This window comes from Ammospiza caudacuta, chromosome 6, assembly GCF_027887145.1.
Source record: "Ammospiza caudacuta isolate bAmmCau1 chromosome 6, bAmmCau1.pri, whole genome shotgun sequence".
In the NCBI taxonomy this organism is placed as follows: Eukaryota; Metazoa; Chordata; class Aves; order Passeriformes; family Passerellidae; genus Ammospiza; species Ammospiza caudacuta.
This window is the reverse complement of record NC_080598.1, coordinates 62,924,013-62,942,101: the sequence shown is the minus strand read 5'-3', so window position 1 is coordinate 62,942,101 and position 18,089 is coordinate 62,924,013. Positions and strand designations below refer to the sequence as shown.

General features: G+C 50.1%; 1 protein-coding gene across 4 annotated transcripts in view; it reads left to right on the top strand.

The window, feature by feature from the left end:
• The window catches only part of SAMD4A (sterile alpha motif domain containing 4A), a 102,037-nt gene that overhangs the window by 48,116 nt on the left and 35,832 nt on the right, over positions 1-18,089 (top strand). For all 4 annotated transcript variants that reach the window (XM_058807001.1, XM_058806999.1, XM_058807000.1 and 1 more), the window contains exon 2: positions 14,992-15,537. In XM_058807001.1, coding sequence (XP_058662984.1) covers positions 14,992-15,537 — 546 coding nt within the window. The remainder of the gene's footprint in view (positions 1-14,991; positions 15,538-18,089) is intronic.

The window sequence follows — 18,089 nt, the reverse complement described above, 5'->3', positions numbered from 1 at the left end:
GTTCCCTTTTATGGGCCTGTTCACACCCTGCTCCTGCAGCCACTGCAGCCTGGGGTGAGCAGTGCTGAGAATTTCAGCTCAGGCTGGAATCTTCCAAAAGCACAGCTCTGGGATAATCCCAGGGACAGGCACACCCGGCCTGAAGGGAGGTCCAGAAAGGTTGAAGCACCCAGTTTCCAAATTAATGTGGAAACTAGGTGCATCATTCTCTCCCACCTGATTTCCTCTTGTGGGAGAGGATTCACTTCATAGCTGAAGTGAGGTGCAATGGCCTCTCTCAACGGCCTCACAGCTGGTTGTGGCCACTCTTGGGTGCTTGGGGTGCTGTCCTTCTGCTTCCCAGATGGATCATACAATCACCAGGTTGCTCCAACCCTGTCCAACCTGACCTGGGACACTTCCAGGGATTCAGGGGCAGCCACAGCTTCTCTGGGCAATCTGTGCCAGGGCCTCACCACTCTCACAGCCAGGAATTCCTTCCCAATATCCCACCTGGCCCTGCTCCTGACAGTGAAAAGTTGTTCCCCATTGTCCTGTCCCTCCATGCCTTGTCCCCAGTCCCTCTCCAGCTCTCCTGGAGCCCCTTCAGGCCCTAGAAGAGGCTCTAAGGTCTCTCTGGAGCCTTCTCTTCTCCCCTGGAGCACCTCCAGCTCTCCCAGCCTGGCTCAGGAGCAGAGGGCTCCAGCCCTGAGAGGATCTCTGTGGCCTCCTCTGGACTCATTTCAGCAGCTCCACGTCCCTCCTGTGCTGGGGATCCCTGAGCTGGATGCCAGACTCCAGGTGGGATCTCAGCAGAGCAGATCAGAGGAGCAGCACCCACCAGGGCATCCCCAGAGCAGCACTTTGGAGGGTGCCAGCTCTTGTTCTCAGCTTTGTTTTCCCTTCTTAGCTGGAGCACCAAAAGCCTTTTGAAAACTGTGCTATGACTCCGAATCCAGGTTAAAATGACCTTTTTTAGTTAGTTCTTCCCCCTCCCATTGTTACTTTGGGCTTGAAGGAGGGCAGTGACCTGGTTCATGGCACTGCCCCATAGCAGGGTTGGATGCAGAGCCTGGTGCCCATCCTGGCAGAGGGGAAACCTTGGCACCCCATTCCCTGTGAGTGCATTCCTATAACGTGACTTCAGACAGCATTTCAGAACTCAGGAGGTTTAAAGCACTGTTGCAATGCAAGAGCAAACCTGAGAACTGAGATTTAAATTTGGGGGGAGGACTGGATTTGGTGCAAGGTTTCTCAGTGTTAACTCTCCAATATCTCCTGACCATTGTGCAAAGATCAGAACAGAAATCTCTGGAAGAAGCTGCTGGCTGGTTGTGGGGAGGGTTGCCTTGCCACGTAGCCACATTTATTTTTATTTCACTTTTGAGCTGGTATTCCAGGAAAGCCCATTAAGATCTGGCAGCAGCAGGCTGGGGAGCAGCTTGCTGGAGCTGAGTGTGGACGTGTGATGCTGGAGGAGCCGCTCTGAGGGCTGGGGATGACTGATGGTGCGAGGTGTCGGTGGGGAGGAGGGGAAAGGGGGATGTTCTCACTCCACTGAACTTCCTTCCTTTGTGTTTCCTATTAAGCCCAGGGAGCAGCGCTGATGCTGCTGCTTTTGCAGCCTTCCAAGCTCCCATTTAATTGTGGATGATTTCATCCCGGCCCTTTTCATGCTGAAGCCAGTGGCCTGCGTCATGCAACAGTGAATTTAGGCAGATTTTATTTGCATGTGAGTCATTGAGCTTTTCCAGCTGAATGTCACCAACTTGGAATTTTTTGTCTGATTTTGTTGTTGTTTTTGTCTCTTGGTGTTTTTCCGCCGGGCTTTTTTTCCCTGCCCTTTGCTGCCTGCACCCCCTCGTCCCTCCACAACCAACCCCCCCTCCACACCCAGAAAAAATAGGAAAAGACTAAATGGGAGTTTGAGTTGGCAGTGCAAAAGGACAGGATTAGGAATGTTCGGGGAGAGGGGGGAAAAAGGATGCTTTATGTTGCTGGGAGGGAAGGAGCAGAGCCAAGTCAAATTGAGGGCTCTAATTTGGGAGCGGTGTTATTACAGGTCACAGGGAGTCAGTTACTGGCTAAATTGGGAGAGCTGTCACATGCCAGGGCTGGAAATGCTGCTCACATGGCTGGGGCACACAGGCTCCTGGGCAACGCAATTTGATTTTGTTGACAATGTTTTTAAAATTAAAAAAAAAAAATTAAAAACTTGTTTATTTTCCCTCAAATATGGGCTCTGTAGCAGTGTCCCTCTGCCTCCACTGCTGCCTCATCCTGGCCCTCGCTGCCCTTTGCACAGAGAAGTTTATAAATAGAGCAACTCCTCCATTATGTGCAGCTTCAGTCTCTTTATTTTTATACTGGAATCTGTTCAATGATTAACAGTTTAAACCATGTGCTGTATATCAATACCTTGCATACCCTTCATAACTTATTTTTAGTATTATTTTTCCCCTTCTAAATCCTTTATCCATTTTAGGCAACACCGTTATGACATTCAGATAATTTTTTATATATTTATTTTAGCCTTTGAAGGAACTTATCTGCATTTCAATTAAGCTTTTGGTAAAAAGGCTTTTTGCAATTGAAATTAAGAAGTCAGAGGAGTATTTCCTCCATGCCTGTGGTTGTGCCTGAAAGTCAGGAAGATTCGTGTGTTTTTATGGATTAAGCTCAAAAAAGAGATACAGAAATTGCATCTTTTATTTCTTTGGCTTCCTGCATCCTGGGAAATTCCAGTGAAAATCTGGATTTGAGGGTGTGTGGAGGCATGTGAGCAGTGTAACCCTGGTGTCAGTGAAAGCAGGCAGTGAGCTCATTTCCCACCTGTAGCCCAGGTCCCAGGAGCAGCAGCGTTTTCCCCAGGGCTCCAGGGAGTGATGGGGCTTCTGGAAGCAATCTGCAGCTCCTGTTTAATTATGCTTTTAATCCCTGCTGACCCATGCCACTGCCATGGGCTGGCTGAGCTCAGCTGGCTTTGCACAGAGCCAGCAGAAGCCACTTGAGCCAGGATCTCACTGGGATATCTTCACCCATCAGACCTGGCACGGCTGCTCTGATATTCCTGACAAGGGCTGGTGGATTCCCCTCTGCTCTCCACAAGGGACGTGGTTTCGGTGTCATTTCTGCCATGAGAAATGGCAGAAGTTCTTCTCAACCCACCCGTGGATGGTGCTCCTGCTTTCTCCTGCTCTTCTGCCCCAGCTGGCAGAGGTGGAGCAACACCTCACCTGAGTGCTGGTGTGGCTGTTGCACCTTTGGATGCTCTCTCTGGTCAGGTGGGACCCTGGCCCTATTTTCCTGGGCTTCCCCAAGTCCATCCTCCCCACTTGAGGTTTGGGAGCAGGATGCCTGTGATGCTGAGGGGCTTTGGGTGCTCCATGAGTGAAGGGGAGCTGGCACTGGGCATTCTTGTCCAATGTCAGGTTGGCTTCACTCCTCAGGACAGCTTTTGCAGGAGGTTGGTTGGTTTGTCTGCCAGGCATCTGTGCTCCTCCTCACCTTGGGGTGAGAGGCAGGAGGTGGCACCTTGTCCTGCTTGATGTCCCCCTGGCTCTGAGCTCTCATTTGTGCCACTGAACCACTCCCCACATTTCTCTGTCCGAGCACTTGTTGGATTTCCACTCTTCTCTCCCACCCACTGGCGCTGCTGCCATCAATGTAGACATCACTCCACGCTGGCTGGACTGTGGATTGTGAAATCAGTGAAGCAAATTCCTCTTTCCCAAGGTGTTCTGTGTGCCAGGGCTGGCCACGTTGTGCTGGGAAGCTCCAATGCCATCATTCATGTGGTGTAGAATCCCTTGGCACCCGTGGGGTTTTTGATAAGGTTTCCCAGCGTGTCATCTTTGCTCTGAGTCAGTGAAATGCTCCCAGCATTGGAAATCTCTGCACTAAATTAAAGTCCTGTTGCTAGGGAGTGTTGTGATAATACAGGGTATTATGTTCTGTAGCAAAAGTGTGCAACAGTACAGCCTAGAAAACAAATCCATAAAACCTCCCGTCGGATGCACAGTGTGAAAATCGAGTGTGCTTCAGCTCAGTATTAAATGTGTCATGGAAAAAGGCTCCCTCTCCTCCTGAATTTCCTGAAAGTCTGCTTTGGGCTGAAAACTGTAGTGGCTGGAGCCAATTTAGAGAAGGAAAAATCCCTGCTCTTGTTGCTGTCTGCAGAAGCTCCTTAATGATCGTGCCATGCAATTCTCCAGTGCTAAAAATACATCACTTCTGGGTTTGTACAAACAGCCTCCTAATGACTGCAGCTCTGGCAAGCTCAGGAGGCAGAGGGGGAAAATAGTGGCAAAAATATGAAAATCTTACTCATTTCTACTCACAGTGGAGCTGGGCTCTTCTGTCCTTGTGGATCTCAGAGGGAGTTTGGGGATGTTTTGGTGAGAAATATTCCAGTTTGCTCTGCATCTGACCAAAATATTGGGCATTCTGCTCCCATTTGGAGTTTAGAAATTGGGTGGAGGGTGCTCTGTCTGCTGGTGGGGTTTCATCAGCATGTTTGGGGTGACAGGATGGGAAGATCTGATCAAGGCCTGTCCTGGAGCCTGGTTTCAATGCTGAAATTCCCAAATCCTGCTAACACTTGATGGGGCTGCTGCTGCTTTGGAGAGCATCATGGAGAGGGGAGCTGCCAGAGACAGACAGCTGAACTCTCTGCCCAAGGATTGCTACCCTTTAAAAGGGCAACAAGTTGAGTAGGGCTCATGTCTTATCCCACACAGGGGTTTTGGAGACAGGAGCAAGGGGTGGTTTGCTTTTTGTTTCCCCAGAACTTACATGTCATACAGTCACCTGCCCCTTGCCTGGTGTCCCAAGAAGAATTGTGAGAAATTGTTGAAAGAGTTGCCCAGAGAAGCTGTGGCTGCCCCATCCCTGAAATGTTTTAAGGCCAAATTGGATGGGGTTTGGAGCAACCTTGTCTAGTGAAGCTGTCCTTGCCCATGGCAGGGGGGTGGAACTGGGTGGTCTTGAAGAGACTAAGGTCCCTTCCTACCCAAATCGTTCCAGAATTCCATGAAACTGGCTGTTCTTCCAAAGTGAAGAGCAGCAGCCTCTTGCCACCCAGCTGTGCTGACAAACCCATCCCTCCTTCCTGGGCCCTGGGTGGGGAAGGACTCACCTGGGAACGTCGGGAGCCATTGCAGGAAGATTATCTCTTTGGAGCATAATTGGGTTTGGTGGTTAAATATTCACTGCTGCATTTAACAAGGAATATTGTGTAATTAATTTACATGGAGCTCCTTAATCTTGGTAATTAGGAATGGAGGAGATGCTCCTTCATAAATTCTTCTGTGCTCTTGTCAGTGCTGAACCACAGAATCACAGATTGGTTTGGGCTGGAAGGCACCTTAAAGATCAGCTCATTCCAGCCCTTGTCATAGACAGGGACACCTCCCACCAGACCAGGTTGCTCCAGATCCCATCCAACCTGGCCTTAAATCCACTCAGTGTTCAGAAACACTTTGCTTTTCATGGTTACGTGGCTCTTGCTTTGTTTTTCCAAGTGTTGCCTGCAGTGGGGATTTCCCAGGCCACCCCCTTTTGTGGGACGTGCTGCCCCACATTTCTTTATTGCTCCACTATTTTTGCCTCCTTTCCCCACATCCACTCTGGTCTGTTCACCTCCCCTCCCCCTTGGAGCTGCTCTGCAGCAGCAGCTCGGGTGGAAAAGAAACATTAAGTACTTTCCTCATGTATTTTTAGCCTCTTGGAGTGTGATGTAGCTGCTGGAAACACGGAGGGGAGCCAGCACCATGTGAACCCAGAGGTTGCTCTGCATCGCTGGCAGATTTTCCGTCGCGCTCCGACGGAGCCGGGGTGTGAGGTGGGATGTGGCTGCATGTGCCTTGTGTGATGTCTGTCTGTCTGTCCTCTCCTTGCGGGTGCTCGTGGACAAAAGGTCCACCTGTCCTTCTGAGAGGTTGTCCACCCTTGAATCGGCCTAGGAAAGGGAAGTGACCAGTCAGGAAAAGGGGAATTGTGGTTGCCTTTTTATATCTCGTTATAGAGCAAAGATGCTGGGGTGGCACTGAGTGTGTTGGAGCTGGAGGTTCAAAGCTGTGGGATTGGGGGAAGTGCAGAGCCCTTAATCCCACACACAGCAGTCCCCAAGCCCTCCTCTTGTCCTGGGCTTTTCTGCAGGCTGTTCCCAGCTCCTAGCAAAGATTTGTTCCAAGGCAAGAGCTTCACCAATGCTTCCCAATTCCCCCCCAGGTTGGCCTGTTAGACCTGAATGGAAGGGAGTGACAGCAAAAAGCCACCCATGGGGGTTTATGGGCTTTTCCTCTGTCAGATCCCACATTATCCCCTGGGGTGAGCAGTTTTGGTGACCTGTGAGGAAGCTGTGCCCAGGATGCAGAGCTGGCCTCCCCTGGGAGGTGCCAGCAGCCATGGGTCCAGCAGGCACTGTGCTGCTTGGCATTTGGCACTTGGCACGGCTCCTGCTGCCTCCAGACGTGTGGCATTAGGTCCTCCCACCCTGCTGAGGTCAGGCATAAATCCAGACTTGGAGCAGGCTCTGAGCTCTCCCTGGAGCCTTCTCCTCTCCAGGTGAGCACTCCCAGCTCTCCCAGCCTGGCTCCAGCCCTTCCTTGGAGCATCTCCATGCCCTCCTCTGGACACTTCACTTGGGTTCTGCTTCACTGTGAAATAAGTTGTACATAGTAACAGGAGGAGAACCCAGTTTCTGCTTTCAAAATGAAATGGTTTATCTCAGATGGGTTTGGTTGTTTCTTGGGTTCCTTCAAGTGCTTGAGAGCACTTGGCATTATTGTTGCTCCTTGAAGACAAGTCACCTGGTGAGATCATGGTTTGTCTTGGATGGGTTTGGTTGGTTTTTGGGTCCCTTGTTGGGATTTACGCTGCAGCCTCGTGGATGTGGAGGTGCTTGGAAGCATCATGAGTGTCTTCTCCCCTGTGCTGGCATCAATCTTGGGAGATGAGGAGCAGGGTTCAGTTCAACAGTGTTTCAGTGACTGCCTCTGCCTGCTGCACTTGGCAGGTCAGCAGTAACGTTTATCACCGAGATGTTTTTCCTCTTAATTAGCGCCGGTCGCAATAACGAGGAGGCACATGCTGAAATTCTGATTATTTGGCCTTTGGTGGAGGGAGAAGGCTGCCAGGTTTAACAGTGAAGGTATTGATGTGCTCTGGATGGGGTACAGAGTGTTTCCAACAGGGTTCTTGCTTTGTTTTCCTTCATGTTGGCCTTTTGAGTGAGGCTGATTTACGAAGGGAATGATGTAAAATTGCCCAAACAAAGTATTGTGACTGGGTCAACGTGCAGGTGCTAATTACTGCAAATAATAATTTAAATCCCTTCAGCTGGAAACACTTTGTGCTTCACCTTCAATTGAGCTGCTGCAGCAGGAGCCAGGGCAGAGGTTTGTGTCTGCAGTGCTGTTGGAGAGTGGATTTCTGTGATGGGTGGTGGGGAGCTGGACCATCCCACACACCAGTAAACCCAGTTGTGGGGAGGCTGGGACTAGCAGCAACCTGCCCTTGGTTAATGCACTTGGTGCAAATTCAGACTTGTGGGTGAAATCTCTTGATTTTTTTGCTCCTCTGCTTTATCTTTGCAGCAAACTGCACTGAGTGAGGTGGGGTGTGGTTTCTCCACCCCACTCATAGAATCACTGAAGAATGGTTTGGGTTGGGAGGAGCCTTAAAGATCACCTAGTTCAGAATCTGAAGCAGATGAATTCAAGCATAAAGCAGATAAATTGGACTGGAAATGGAGGCATACAGAAGTGCTTGGGAGAAACTGGAACAATTAGACATAGAATTCAGGTTTGTCTGATGATGGCCACTCATTTGGCCACTGGTTGCGGCCAAGCTCAGGTTATTGGGCTGTGTTCATGTGCAGGGTCAGGTTTCCTGACCCCTTTTGCCCTGGTGAAGGCATCCAGGCAGCTGGAATAGGTGTGAGATCCCAGGGCTGACCTCATTTACCACAGATTTGGGGGATTTTGATGGAAGTGCAGCATCTCCCATGGATGTGTGGAGAAGCTGGTGGGTGGTGATGTGCTGCTGGGTCTTTGCACAGCAGGATGAGTCCAGGTGCTGATTTTTCTGCCTCTGACAATAAAAAGTGGGTGCCCTGCACACAGCTCTGCCCACAGCTCTGCCCATCACCCAGATTGAGTTTCACATTTATAATCCAGGAAATGGTGAACAATGGGAGCCTCTTCTGGGAGCTGCTGAGGAAGCCTCTTGAAAAACCTTCCTGCAGACCCAGAAATAGCCATCTCCTGCTCTGTGGCCACTGATTCCAGCCTCACTGGAAGCAGTTGCCAGCTGCCTTAGCATGGATTGGATTTCTCTTTTGCTGCTGGCCATCCAAGGCATGAAAACCTTGGTGTTGTCCATCCCCAGGAAGGTTTGATTGCCATCCAGAGCACGCAGTTCCTCTCTTCAGTCCCTGATGCTGCTGTATGCCACTTCACAAGATCAAGGATCGCAACCTAAACTTTTAGTACAAATTCCTGGCTTTTCTCCCCAAATACATCTGAGAGGGCAATTTATTTCAGCCCTTTGGGAAGGTTCTTGGAGGGTGCCCTTCAGATTTGAGCATCTGGTTAATGGTTGGACTCAATGATCTTAGAGGTCTTTTCCAACCTTAATGATCCTATGAATCCCTCTCTTAGTCATTTCTTGCTTGGGCAAATTATCTGAATGGGCTTTTGAGAACTTTTTATGGAAAACTGAAAACAAGGGCATAATAAAACAGTAATTTAAGAGCAATTTGCTGACAACTGGACCCCTTAAGTGCACTGACTTGGCATTGAGGGGCAATGATACCAAACCTCCTGTGTGAATGTCCTCTTTGTTACTTGGAAGATCCTTGGGCAGGTTTTAAAACACTTCTAGTCTTTAAATTGGTGTCCTTGCTGCTCAGGATAAGCTGTTGTCTGTTTCATAAGTTACACATCACTCATCTCATTAATTTCACCAAAATCAGCAAATTCATGGAATCCTGGAATGCTTTGGATTGGAAGGGACCTTGAAGAGCACCTCATTCCAACCTCCTGCCATGGGCAGGGACACCTTCCACTGTCCCAGGCTGCTCCAAGCCCTGTCCATCCTGGCCTTGGGCACTGCCAGGGATCCAGGGGCAGCCACAGCTGCTCTGGGCACCCTGTGCCAGGGCCTGCCCACCCTGCTAGGGAAGAATTCCTTTCAATGTCCCACTTAACCCTGATCTGAGCAAAGTTATTCCCCCTTGTCCTGTCCCTCCATCCCTTGTCCCCAGTCCCTCTGCAGCTCTCCTGGAGCCCCTTCAGGTCCTGCCAGGGGCTCTGAGCTCTCCCTGGAGCCTTCTCCTCTCCAGGGCAGCACCCCCAGCTCTCCCAGCCTGGCTCCAGCCCTTGCAGCATCTCCATGGCCTCCTCTGGACACTTCACTTGGGCTGTGTTTCACTGTGAAATAAGTTGTATATAGTAACAGGAGGAAAACCCAGTTTCTACTTCCAAAATGAAATGGTTTGTGTTGGATAGGTTTGGTTGTTTTTTGGGTTCCTTCAAGTGCTTGGGAGTTACTTGGCATCATTGTTGTTCCTTGAAGACAAGTCACCTGGTGAGACCCATACGCTCCTCTCCTGTGCTGGCAGCTGCTCTTGGCCATCCCTCTCAGCAGGGGTGGTGTTTTTAAACTGGAATCTTCTGACCCAGAAATCTGTTCACAAAAACCAAAACTGGAATTAAACCCCTGCAGTCTGGCCCTTCAGGGTTTGTAAATGCAGGCACCAGTGTGCTACTCATGTTTTTTGCAGGGACTGTGTCCATCCTGCCTTTGTCCATCTGTCTGGCTTTACATTTGGAAAACTGTGACTGTTCCAGGACATCATAACCATGAGCCTTGCTGGTGGTTGGAATAACCCCTTCATCCCTCAGAGTAAAGGCAGGAAAGTCCCTCATGCAGTGCAGTGTTAGAGGTGGATCCATCACCACTGGACATGGTGGCAATTAACAAATTAACAGTTTGCAGAGATCCAGCAGTGATTAAGCAGATTTGAGACAGAGAAATCCCTTAATAGCTTAATAAGTTTACAAACTTCACCTCATTTTCCAGCCAGAAGCCCCAGTTTTGGGGATGGTGTTGGTCCTATTCATAGCACAAGCACAGGTTTCTGTCTTGGAAGCAGGACCCAGCTATATTTGGAGCTGGATTTATCCAGGCATGCTGCACATGCATCAGCTGGGCTGTCTAGCAGCAAAATCCTGTCAGTTAAGTAATCCTTCAGGAGAAGGTAGTTTCACATCCCACCTTCATTCAGCTTCTCATCCAAGAAAATGTTCCGTAATAAAAACTGGGATTTTCTGCTTCAGGGTTACCAGCAGCTCCCATCCCTTCCCAGAGCAGGGCTGGTCAGTTGTTAGCTTACCTCATCTCCCAGAGGAGAGGGCAGTTCAATGGCAGGACAGGGATTTTGGGGATTTCAAGGCAGCAAGGGGGGGACTCTACCTTTGGGGCTCTCTCTATGCTCAGATTTGCCAGTGACACTGCACAGAGCAGTGAAATCCTGTGATGGGAAGCACCTGCAGCAGCACCCAGGGGAGCTGATGAGGCAGCCGTGAGATCAGTGCCTGTGACCCACCCCAGGTATCGTGTCTGGACCCTGGCATGTGGGGTCCCAAAACACATCCCAGTCTCAGCTGCCCCAGAGGGTTTGTTCTGGCAGTGAAGGATGGGATATCCCAGATGGCCAGGGGTGCATGGGAGCGGGTGAGGGCTGAAGGGGGGCTCCTGTGCCCTGGGGTGTTGCCAGCCCCTCTCCCCCTGCCCACAGGCAGCTCCAGCTTCCCTCTCCTGCACTGCCCTCTCCAGATCCCTCTGTTTTCTGGCAGATAGGATTAAGCCTGACCTTCTGCCCCATCTCAGAGAGAGCCAAACCTCTTTCAGATCTAATTATTTTCCATTTTTGTTTAATTGTGCACATCCTGCTGCTGGCTGAGAAGGAGACCAGCTCCTGCCTGGGCCAGGGCACCCAGCCCTTCATCAGCCACAAGCTTCTGGGTCAGTGCTCCATCATTTTGGGGCTGTGGTTTAAACCCCCAAATCTCTTGGAGGTCCCAGGCAAAGTTCCCAAAAAGCAGCTCTGGCGCCATCCTGTGTTTCCCCAGTGGGGACCTTCATGCTCAGCTCTCCCCGTGTGAGGAGGAGCCCAGCCATGGCCACCTGCCTCCTCCTCCTCCTCCTCTCCTGCACCCAGTTTACACCAGACTCAGCTTTTTCTGCGTGTATTTTCCTCCTATTTTAAGTGGCACCAACTTCTTTGAGCAGTGAATTGCAGGCCTTTTTTTTTTAATGATCTTTGATTTCTCAGTTTATCTGAGCTGCTACAGAATCCCAGCTGGTGCCAGGCTAGGGTTTGGCTGTGCCAGCCTGAGAGTGCTGCTGAACCACCACGAGAAGGATGATAAAATATTGGGGTGTGACATCCCTCTCTGCAGGAGGATGGGAGAAAATAAGACATGTTTTCAGCTCACCAGGCAGCTGACTAAGAGAGAGGGGACAGATAAATCACATTCATCCCAACAGGAAGCCTTGCCTGGAGCAGGGACATCTGCATATGGAAAATACGGATATGCACTGGTGAGCCTTGAGTCCCGCTACACTCGTGTATCTTTACAGCATCACTTGTGCTGAGTGTTGCTCTCCCAAATCCCATTTTTTTAGCACCAGAACAATCTCACAGCATTCCCAGGGGTGCAGGAGCACACCCAGAGCACCAGAAGCCCCCTGTGCTGCCATACAGCAGTTCCCTCTCCCCCAGAGCTGTGCCACGTCGTGTCCCTCGCTCCTTTCGGCGCAGCACGGCTCGGGCACGCTGGGCTGGCTCAGGAAGTGGCTCTGGAGGAGGGGGAGCTCTGCAGAAGTAAATACCAGTGCAGAAAGTTCCAGGGAGAGTCTCCAGTGCTTCCAGCAAGCCATCTAGTGGCTTCCTATTAAAACAGTTGCGTGCCTTGGAGCTGGGAGGGTGAATGTGGAGGGGTGAGTGCTGCTTGCTGCCACGGTCGTGTCAGGAACTGAGGGACAGAGTTTGGCCCTAACTGGGAGAAGTTGCTGCTCTAACAGCCCTTTTCTGGGTCAGAGATGGTGGGAGGGTTGGGTTAGCTACTGGCTGGCAGCATAGGTCATGCAGAATCATGGAATATCATGGAATATCCTGAGGGGAGGGGACCCACATGGATCATAGAGTCCAATTCCTGGGTCACGGAATATCCTGAGCTGGACATTGATTTGCTCTTGTGCTTTCCCAAGAGCAAACCTGATGAATAATCCTACAGATGGAGATCCAGATCTGCATTTCACTGGTGTGGGTTCAGTTACCTTACTCAAAACCACACAGAGCCTGTAGGGATAATCAGTGATTTAGAGCAGCTTCCTGTGTGGAATGGGTTGAAGACAGCAACAGGGAGAGAGAACATAAAGTTTTGGGGGGATTTTTTCAGCATTTCACCTGATGAAGCTTTGGGCAGTGTGTTTAAAGCAAGCAGGAGGGAGTGTTCACCACCACACAGCTCAGTTGTGGCTCCTGTAGCAGGATTGCATGGCTGAAGATTTGAAGGTTTTACAGAGGGGTTTGGTCAGCACTGGAGGAGAGACTGCCCTGGGGCTGGGAAGTGTCATGGGCTGGTCTGGGTAGGTTTGGTAGGTGTTTGGAGTTTGTATCTTCAAAGAAAGCTCTGGTGTTGGAGATCTCACAGTGTCCTGGGCCACCCTGCCCTACAGAAGGCATTTCCATCATGTCCAACCTCATTCATCTTTGCTGCAGTTCAAGTCAGAGAATCATAGAAATTGTTTAGGTTGGAAAAGCCCTCCAGGATCACTGAGTTCAACCATCCCCCCAGCACTGCCAAGGCCTCCAGTGACCCCTGTCCCCAAGGGCCACATCCTCACAGCTGTTCAATCCCTCCAGAGATGGTGACTCCCCCATTTCCCTGGGCAGCAGCAGAGGTAGAGAGCAGCTTGTCCATGCCAGTGCTCACCTCTCAGCCAGGGTCAGGCTGCCTGGTGCAGATTTTCTGTGCAGCAGGGTGTCTGACTGAGATGGTGCTTCCAAACCAGGGTCTTGCCCACCTCGTGCTGCACAGATGTGTTTCCCTTGTTCCCACCTGCTTCATGCAGATGTTTGCACCTGCTTCATGCAGGTGTTCTTCCACATCTCTTCAAGTCTTACAGAATATCCTGAGTTGGAAGGAGACCCACAAGGAGCATCGAGTCCAGCTCCTGACCCTGCGCAGGACACTCCAATTCCATCCTGTGCTTGACGGCATTGTCCAAATTCTCCTGGAGCTCTGGCAGGCTGGTGCTGTGACCAACCCCTGGGGAGCCTGGTCAGTGCCCCACCACCCTCTGGGGAAAAACCTTTCCTGATCTCCAGCCTAAACCTCCCCTGACCCAGCTTCATGCCACCCCTTCGAATCCTCAGCACTGTTTGACCTTAGTCCAGTTTCCTGGAGTGTTTTCCTCTCTCTTAGCACAATACCTGCATGCTGATCACGTTTATCACATCCCCCTTATCAGCAGTGACCTTCTGGGAGGTGCCAGGCCCAGGACAGTCTCCTTGCCCAGCACATCCTCCTGTTCTCACAGTGAATCAGCAGCCCCAGCTCCTCCATGTGTTTTTCAGATGAGTTGTGTGCCCACATTAGAGCAGTTTCTCTCTGCTGTGCTGCTCACGGAGCCATGTGTAGCAGCACCTAATGAATATCAAGATATACAGCACTGCCTGCTCCTCCAGCTATTCACAGGCCAGTTGCTCTGTCGCAGAAGGAAATCAAATTGCTCTTGACAAATGGGTGTCGGCAGTCACTTATCATCTTGTTATCTCCTAAGTGCTTACAAATAGGTTGTTTCATTATTTGTTCCATCAGTTTTCCAGGAGTTCCAGTTAAGTGACCAGTTTGTAATTCCCTGACTTTTCCTTTTGCATATTTAAATCTAACCCCTGGGTTTCTTTTTTGTTTTTTCTGTTGTCTTCTGGAACCTCTCCAATTTGCTGTGATCTAACAGAGGAACAGGAGCTCTGGGGCTGCTTCCCTCCTTTCCTTTGGGGCTGGTGGATGCACCGACACCCTGGATGGATGATGGTGTTTCCTCTGGGGTTCTCTCCTGTGTTACCTCCTTTGAATCTTGACCTTTTCAATTTCCCAGCCAAGTTCTTTTGAAAGGTTAGCTTTGCCCACTGAGTGCAGATTTACTGTAATCTGCAACAATATGAAAAATTTGGGCCAAATCGTGATTTTATTTAAATAAGAGCAACAGCAGTAGAGTAGAGTTGGAAAATGGCTATAAATGCATTCCCCACATAGAGCTGGGTGCAGTTTGGTTTTTTCAGTGATTTTTCAGGGGCATCTGGTAACTTTTGGCGTCCAGTTTGGCAAGCTTTGCCCTGACAATGATTTTGGAGGGTGGTGACCTGTAAGAATCCGTGTCTGGATAACTATTTGGTGCAATACAACAGTGACCCCCTTGCCAGGGAGATGCTCATGCTGTGCTGCCACATACGGTGGTGTTCACAGGGGTCCCAGGACCAGGGAAGAGACGAGAATGTCGACTCCATGTTTCAGAAGGCTTGATTTATTATTTTATTATATATATTACATTAAAACTATACTAAAAGAATAGAAGAAAGGATTTCATCAGAAGCAAGAAGAAGAATGAAAACAAAAGCTCTTGACTCTCAGAGTCCAAGCCAGCTGACTGTGATTGGCCATTAATTAGAAACAACCAACATGGACCAATCAAAGATGCACCTATTGCATTCCACAGCAGCAGGTAATCAATGTTTACATTTTGTTCCTGAGGCCTCTCAGGAGAAAAAATCCTAAGGAAAGGATTTTTCATAAAACATGTCTGTGACAGCCACACATGTGCAAATCCCTTCGGCGTGTCGCATTTACCCTGCCGGGACCCGGTTATTTCTTTATCACCTCTGTTTATCCATTTCTCATTAATCCCCTTTTTTCCCCCTCCTTATTCCTTCAACAGGAATCATTAACCAGTGGCAACAGGAATCCAAGGACAAAGTGATCTCCCTCCTGCTGACCCACCTGCCTTTGCTGAAGCCCGGCAACATCGAGGCGAAAGTCGAGTACATGAAACTCTTGCCCAAAATCCTGGCGCACTCCATCGAGCACAACCAGCACATCGAGGAGAGCAGGCAGCTGCTGTCCTACGCCTTGATCCACCCTGCCACCTCCCTGGAGGACAGGAGCGCCCTGGCCATGTGGCTCAACCACCTGGAGGACCGCACGTCGTCTTCGTCGTCGTCGTCATCGTCGGGGGGCTTTGGCGGGCAGGGCCGGGGCCGCTCGGACTCGCTGGACTACGGGCAGGCTCACTACTATCACCAAAGACAGAACTCGGACGACAAACTCAACAACGGCTGGCAGAACTCCAGGGACTCCGGCATCAGCGTCAGCGCCTCCAGCTGGCAGGACAAAAACCTGGCCTGTGAGAACGGCCACCTGCCCCTCTACTCCTCCTCCTCCGTCCCCACCACCATCAACACCATCGGCACTAGCACAAGCACCAGTGAGTACTCACGGCAGGATCCCCCCCATCCCACTAGGAATTGCTGCTTTGGCGTGGTTAGCACAGGGGTTGAACTCATCTGGGCCATAGAAAACTCTTTTTTTATTATTTTTCCTTTCCTCGCCTGCTTTTTTATTTTCTGCTTGCCTTGTTGGGGTTTTTTTCTTCCAGCATTATGGGGTTTTAAAGACCTGGGTGTGAGGGTGTTCGCATCCCTTAGAATGAGGGAAGAGATGAGGATCTGCCTCCATGTTTCAGAAGGCTTGATTTATTATTTTATTATATATATTATACTAAAACTATACTAAAAGAATAGAAGAAAGGATTTCATCAGAAGGCTAGCTAAGAATAGAAAAAGAAAGAATGAGAACAAAAGCTTGTGTCTCAGACAGAGTCCAAGCCAGCTGACTGTGATTGGCCATTAATTAGAAGCATCCACATGAGACCAATCACAGATGCACCTGATGCATTCCACAGCAGCAGATAATCATTGTTTACATTTTACTCCTGAGGCCTCTCAGCTTCTCAGGAGAAAAATTCCTAAGGAAAGGATTTTTCATAAAATTTGCCTGTGGCACCTGGGAGCTGGAGAGGAGGGAAAACCAGCAAAGAGTAAGAAAAAGTTAGAGCAACAAAATGTGCCTTACTGAAGGGAACCCCTTGTGTTTCATGCAGCTTTGTGTAGATTTACAATTCATGCTCCAAGAGTGCCTAAAGCAAGCAGGAAACTGATGCTTCATGTCCAAAAGTGAGCTGGGGACCTTGAAGCAAGTCAAAAAGTGTGCTGAGGACCTACTGAGAAGAAACAGCATTGGGACCCTGATGCAGGCAAAAGTTTTGGAAGCAGAGCTGGAATCCACCAGCTTTGGGGTATCTGAAAAGGTTCCCTTGTATTTGCAGTGGAGAGGTGTGAGGCTGGTGGTGATTGAGGAATTTAATGGACAGTGCTCAGTGTTTTCCAGTAGAGCTGGGTGGTTCTTTCCCCATGGAGACCTTGCCAGGCTTTGATGGATGGTGCAGAGCCCAACCCAAGGCTTGGACACATGGAGAGCTCCATGACTGGAGATCTGTCCATCCAGCACTGGCTTTTGTGTGCAGCTGGTGTTCAGAGCAGCCATTGATTCCTGTGAGCCTTCTTTGGGACAGCAGGAATGCAGCATGAATGCAGCACTGAAAAGATGATTTTCAGTGGGGTTCAGAAGCTCCCCTGCCCACCCACTCACTCTGTCACCCTTTTGGGTGACTGCCACCATGTCACCTGCAGGGCTGCATGTCCTCCTCCACTCTGGGATACTCAGAAATCTCTCCAAGATGCTTTATCAGCGTCTCCTGGAAATGAGGGATGCAGAGAGCACTTTGGGGAGGAGAGGCTTCTTGTGGCAGCAGCCCTGGTTTCTTTATCAGAGTGTGGAAAGCCACAATTAAATAGCTAAAAGCTTTAAAATGGTCACTTAAGGCTTCTGGGCTTTTCTCTCTCCTGAAAGAATTGCTTTTTTTTTTTAAGTGATGTTTCAAATCAACAGCACTATAAAACACAGCTCTGGGTTTATTGCTGTAGCACCCTGATCCCTGCCTCTCCTGTGTCCATCCCTGCAGGCAGGTGGGGATTTAGCAAAGGGTCTTAGCTTCTCCACAGGCTCTAAACCATCATTCCCATCCAATCCCCTGTGTGTGAAGCCCCCAGCTCCTGCTGCTGTGGGATTGTGTGATGTTCAGTTCTCTGAGAGCCAGACCCTGTGCTGTGGAGCTGTTCCAGGGTGACTGAGCTGCATGGGAAGGGTCCAACAGGGAGGCAGGGTGAGAAAAACCCCATTAATCTACTTGCAGTCTGTTAAATCTCTCCAAGGATTGTTTTTTGGGGGGTTTCCATGTGGTTTTTGCATGCCTGGTGGTTCAGAGGCTTTGCACACCGTGGAAGGGTTCTGGCTCCTCGTGTGAGGATCTGGGAGCAGGGACAGCAGGATGGGTGCAGCAGGTTGATCACTGACAGTGGCTGGAACTGTGCAAGTGTTAGGTGTTGAAGGACTCTTTCCACAAACCCCTTGGTGGATTTTTGAGCCTTTCTGTGCTCAGGCTTAGCTCTCAGCAGAAGCACTGACCCACCCCTTGCCCGTGGTGGTCCCCAGGTGTTGGCACAAGATGCCAAAACTGAGGCAACACCTGAACTGCTGCAGTGCTGGGGTTTTTCCTAAATTCTCTGAGAATTCAGTGTGTTCAGCAGCAGCTGGGGCAGGAGCACCTCTGGGTCTGCCAACAGCCCTTCACTTTACCCAGTCTTGAATTCCTCCTCAGTCTCTGCCCCTTGCTTGGCTGCACCATCCCCTGCTGGTGATAGTCCAGGCCCACGTGTTGAGCTGTTGTAATTCCTGCAGACATATTTTGGTGGCACCATGCTCAGACAACCGTGGGCTGAGCTGGAGGTGACCCAACCACACTTGATGTGTCAGTTCATAAACTTCCTTAACACAATATTTGGCTTGGGCAAAAGCCTGGTAAGTCCACAGATAGATGCTAAAAAATAAACACGGCTGTCAGGCTTTGTCCCAGCCCCT